The 4,196-nt window shown below is 45.9% G+C and overlaps 1 protein-coding gene across 1 annotated transcript in view; it reads left to right on the top strand.

Annotated features, from left to right (window-relative positions):
* specc1la (sperm antigen with calponin homology and coiled-coil domains 1-like a) overlaps positions 1 to 3,895 on the top strand; it is a 25,573-nt gene extending 21,678 nt beyond the window's left edge. The window contains exons 17-19 of the mRNA XM_031570946.2: positions 912 to 1,028; positions 2,299 to 2,358; positions 2,489 to 3,895. Of these exons, the coding sequence (XP_031426806.1) occupies positions 912 to 1,028; positions 2,299 to 2,358; positions 2,489 to 2,578 (267 nt within the window). The 3' untranslated portion in view covers positions 2,579 to 3,895. The remainder of the gene's footprint in view (positions 1 to 911; positions 1,029 to 2,298; positions 2,359 to 2,488) is intronic.
* Positions 3,896 to 4,196: the final 301 nt, after the last annotated feature.

A 4,196-nucleotide genomic window follows, 5' to 3' on the forward strand; every position in this document is an offset into this window, starting at 1 on the left:
ACTGCCAAACGAACGGGAAACGGCAGTTTCTATCATTCCACGTTACAGTTGTTTTGACTGCAGATGCAGAATTACTGCAAGCATAACGTCTCTATTACAAAGGGATAATTCATAGAGCTTGTAAGGGCTGCAATATGTCACCAACAGCCCACCAACAGCCCACTCGTGGTGAAATTAAAGTTACGTTTTATAGTACAAATAAACTAATAACTAGCTCCTGCCTGCACAGATGTGTCATCATAGAGCCTGCGGTGCTGCTGTGTTATGAATCCGAACCCTGTACAGACCTCCGCCCCCTGCACCCGTGTCAAAGTGCATCAGTGCTGTGGTTTCTGCTATGTCATGTTAACTGGTTTCCTCTGGTTTATCTGCCTGTCTCCGTTCACCCCTTTGGCGTCTGCACCTGTCCCTGGATGTCTCCGTCTCCGTCTCCTTGGCGTCTGCACCTGTCCCTGGCTGTCTCCGTCTCCGTCTCCTTGGCGTCTGCACCTGTCCCTGGATGTCTCCGTCTCCATCTCCTTGGCGTCTGCACCTGTCCCTGGCTGTCTCCGTCTCCGTCTCCTTGGCGTCTGCACCTGTCCCTGGATGTCTCCGTCTCCGTCTCCTTGGCGTCTGCACCTGTCCCTTGCTGTCTCCGTCTCCTTGACGTCTGCATCTGTCCCTGGATGTCTCCGTCTCCGTCTCCTTGGCGTCTGCACCTGTCCCTTGCTGTCTCCGTCTCCTTGACGTCTGCATCTGTCCCTGGATGTCTCCGTCTCCTTGGCGTCTGCACCCGTCCCTGGATGTCTCCGTCTCCTTGACGTCTGCACCTGTCCCTGGCTGTCTCCGTCTCCTTGGCGTCTGCACCTGTCCCTGGATGTCTCCGTCTCCGTCTCCTTGACGTCTGCACCTGTCCCTGGCCGTCTCCGTAGAACATTGACATCACTAACTTCAGCAGCAGCTGGAACGACGGGTTGGCCTTCTGTGCTCTCCTGCACACCTACCTGCCCGCCCACATCCCCTACCACGAGCTTAGCAGCCAGGACAAGGCAAGGCCAGCTTCATCTGTCTGTCTCTCTCACTAGGTTTCTGCTAGTGTGTGTGTGTGTGTGTGTCTCTTGTAGTGTTTGTGATGTCATGTTTCTGGTGTGTCGTGCTGTCGGAGACTCTATTGGTGTTAGAGTGTGTGTGTGTGTGTGTGTGTGTGTGTGTGTGTGTGTGTGTCCAGTGGTCACACATCTCCATTAGGAAGGACCCAGTGCTCTACATAATCAGTAGAAAACAAAACCGGTCATAATACAATTTCTAAATATGGTATTTAATAGTGGCTTCATAATAAAAGTACAAGTACAGTACAAAAGAGTACAACAATTAAATTAAATTATATATATATATATATATTAGTGCTGTCAGTTTAACGCGTTATTAACGGCGTTAACGCAAACCCATTTTAACGCCGTTAATTATTTTATCGCGAGATTAACGCGAGAGATTTAATTTTTTTTTTTTTTTTTTTTTTTTTTTTTTTTTTTAAGATTAACATTCTTTTTGGCCTCGCAAACTGTGTAGTAGGCTAACGTTACGGTTTGAGAGTGAATGGTGAGCGCCATACGGCGAAATGGATGATAAAAAGCTTCTGAATGGAAAGTTTACTTTTAAAAGTTGTGTTGTGCAAAAGAAGCAAGCTTCACTGTTGTCTGAAAATGGGCAGCTGGCTGAACAGGCAGCTGGCTGAAAGCAAAGAAGTAGTAGGCTTACCTTTTATTGGTAACCTAACTGTTACGGTTCATTGTTTCTGAAATAAGAGGCCTGACTGCTATGTTCCCAGCAAACTTGAAAAAAAAAAATACAATATTAAGCCATGGTTTAACTGCACTATAGGCTGAGTCCTTGTTTACCTGAAATTTTATTTTGTACCGCCCTATTTGGCAATGTTGGTTTTCAATAAAATAAAACATTTGCATAAAGCAAGCAAATTCACTTTTCCATGTTGATAAGGGCATTACAATACAAATAAAATGATGGAAAAAATAAATAAATGAAGGGACATTTAGAATAGATAAAAATTTGCGATTAATCGCGATTAATTTTGAGTTAACTATGACATAAATGCGATTAATCGCGATTAAATATTTTAATCGTTTGACAGCACTAATATATATATAAATATTAAATTGATTAAAAACAAACTCAAAGGGATGCATAGCACAGGTTAGCGTAGCACATGTTTTCTGTTGTGTGTTTTAGTGTGGCGTGCATATAATGTGTGTGTTGTGTGAAGCATATAATATAATGTGTGGGCTTGTTTGTGTTGTTTAGAGACGGAACCTTACCTTAGCCTTCCAGGCAGCAGAGAGTGTGGGCATCAAGTCCACTCTGGTGAGTTATACAAACATCTGTCTATCCATCTGTCTCTCTCTCTCTCTCTCTCTCTCTCTCACTCTCTCTCTCTCTCTCTCTCTGCGTCTACGTGTCTGACTCTCTCTGTTTCCCTCTCTCTCTTTCGCAGGATATTAATGAGATGGTTCATACTGAGAGGCCGGACTGGCAAAGTGTCATGACCTACGTCACGGCCATCTACAAATACTTCGAGACATGAGTCTGTCTTCTTCTATCAGGTCTCCATGGAAACTACACTAAACTAAATACTTCGAGACATGAGTCTGTCTTCTTCTATCAGGTCTCCATGGAAACTACACTAAACTAAATACTTCGAGACATGAGTCTGTCTTCTTCTATCAGGTCTCCATGGAAACTACACTAAACGAAATACTTCGAGACATGAGTCTGTCGTCTTCTATCAGGTCTCCATGGAAACGACACTAAGCTAAACTCTCACTCATCTCTAGGACTTGACTGCCTTGTCCGCTGACCTCAATGAACCAAATACACACAGCATTGACCATTTACCGTTTACCTCTGCAGTCCTCTGCACCACACCACACAGACAGACCAACTATTTTATACTCCAGTACCCCAACACCTCAATACCCATCAGTCCCCCCATCCGTCAGAACCCCCCAACACCCCGTCCCATCAGTACACCAACCCATCAGAACCTCAATACCCCAATCCTCCAGTACCCCAACACCCAAACCCTTCAGTACCTCAGCGCCTCTGTCTGAAGAAGAGTTGCTCCACTCACAACTCTCTCCCCTCCCCCCCCCCCCCTTCCGGCTGGATCCACAACAAACATCCCTGTGTCTCACACCTGTCCTGGACTTCTGCATAACAGGCTGAACTCAGACACAGACTGAACGCTTACTGAAAGGGATCCACAGGGGGAGAAGCTTGAGGCCAGCCCAGACCTGGATATGGAGAGGCGGGGCAAGGGCAGGCAGGCGGGGCGAGGGCGGGCCGGGCGGGGCGTAGTGCTTCCCCACTGGTCTGCAGCCCCCAGCAGGGTCCGAGTGGAACCCCAAAGAAAGAACACTACTGCATGTGGACATTCAGCTGCAATTAAACTCCTTTACTGCAGACACCCTTGGACTTCTAACCCTCATAAGCTACATGATGTCACAATATCTGTGGAATAAAGTCAGCTGATGTGGAAGGAGAGGCTGGCCACGTCTAAAAGGGACCTCATGCCTGTTGGAGGAGGAGGAGGAGGAGGACGAGGAGGAGGAGAATGTTTCTGCAGCCCAATACCAAGCTCTGCTCCATTCTTTCCTCACCACATACACTGTACATAACTACAAAAGCATTCCTATGCACAAGAACACTGTTTAGTGCTTTTGTACTTGTTTGTACTTACATTTGAGCACAAACTGGAGTTGGCTTTTTTGAAGGACAGACTGATGACTTGAGCCAGTTCAGCCCTTGACTACATTCCAGCGCCTTCACACACACATTATGCACACCTTTAAATAAACAGCGCCTTCACACACACACACACATCATGCACACCTTAAATAAACAGCGCCTTCACACACACACATCATGCACTCATAAAATTAACAGCGCCTTCACACACATCATGCACACCTTAAATGAACAGTGCCTTCACACACACATCATGCACACCTTAAATGAACAGCGCCTTCACACACACACACACACACACACACACACACATTATGCACACCTTAAATGAACAGTAACATTCAAGTTTTAAATAGCAAAGCTCATAGGGTGCTTCCGGTAACATTGATACACTCATTTTAAAGGTGCCTGAGGTAACATTTGCACTCACATTCATATTTTAAAGGTGACTTGAG

This window comes from Clupea harengus, chromosome 7 (genome assembly GCF_900700415.2).
Source record: "Clupea harengus chromosome 7, Ch_v2.0.2, whole genome shotgun sequence".
Classification (NCBI taxonomy): domain Eukaryota; kingdom Metazoa; phylum Chordata; class Actinopteri; order Clupeiformes; family Clupeidae; genus Clupea; species Clupea harengus.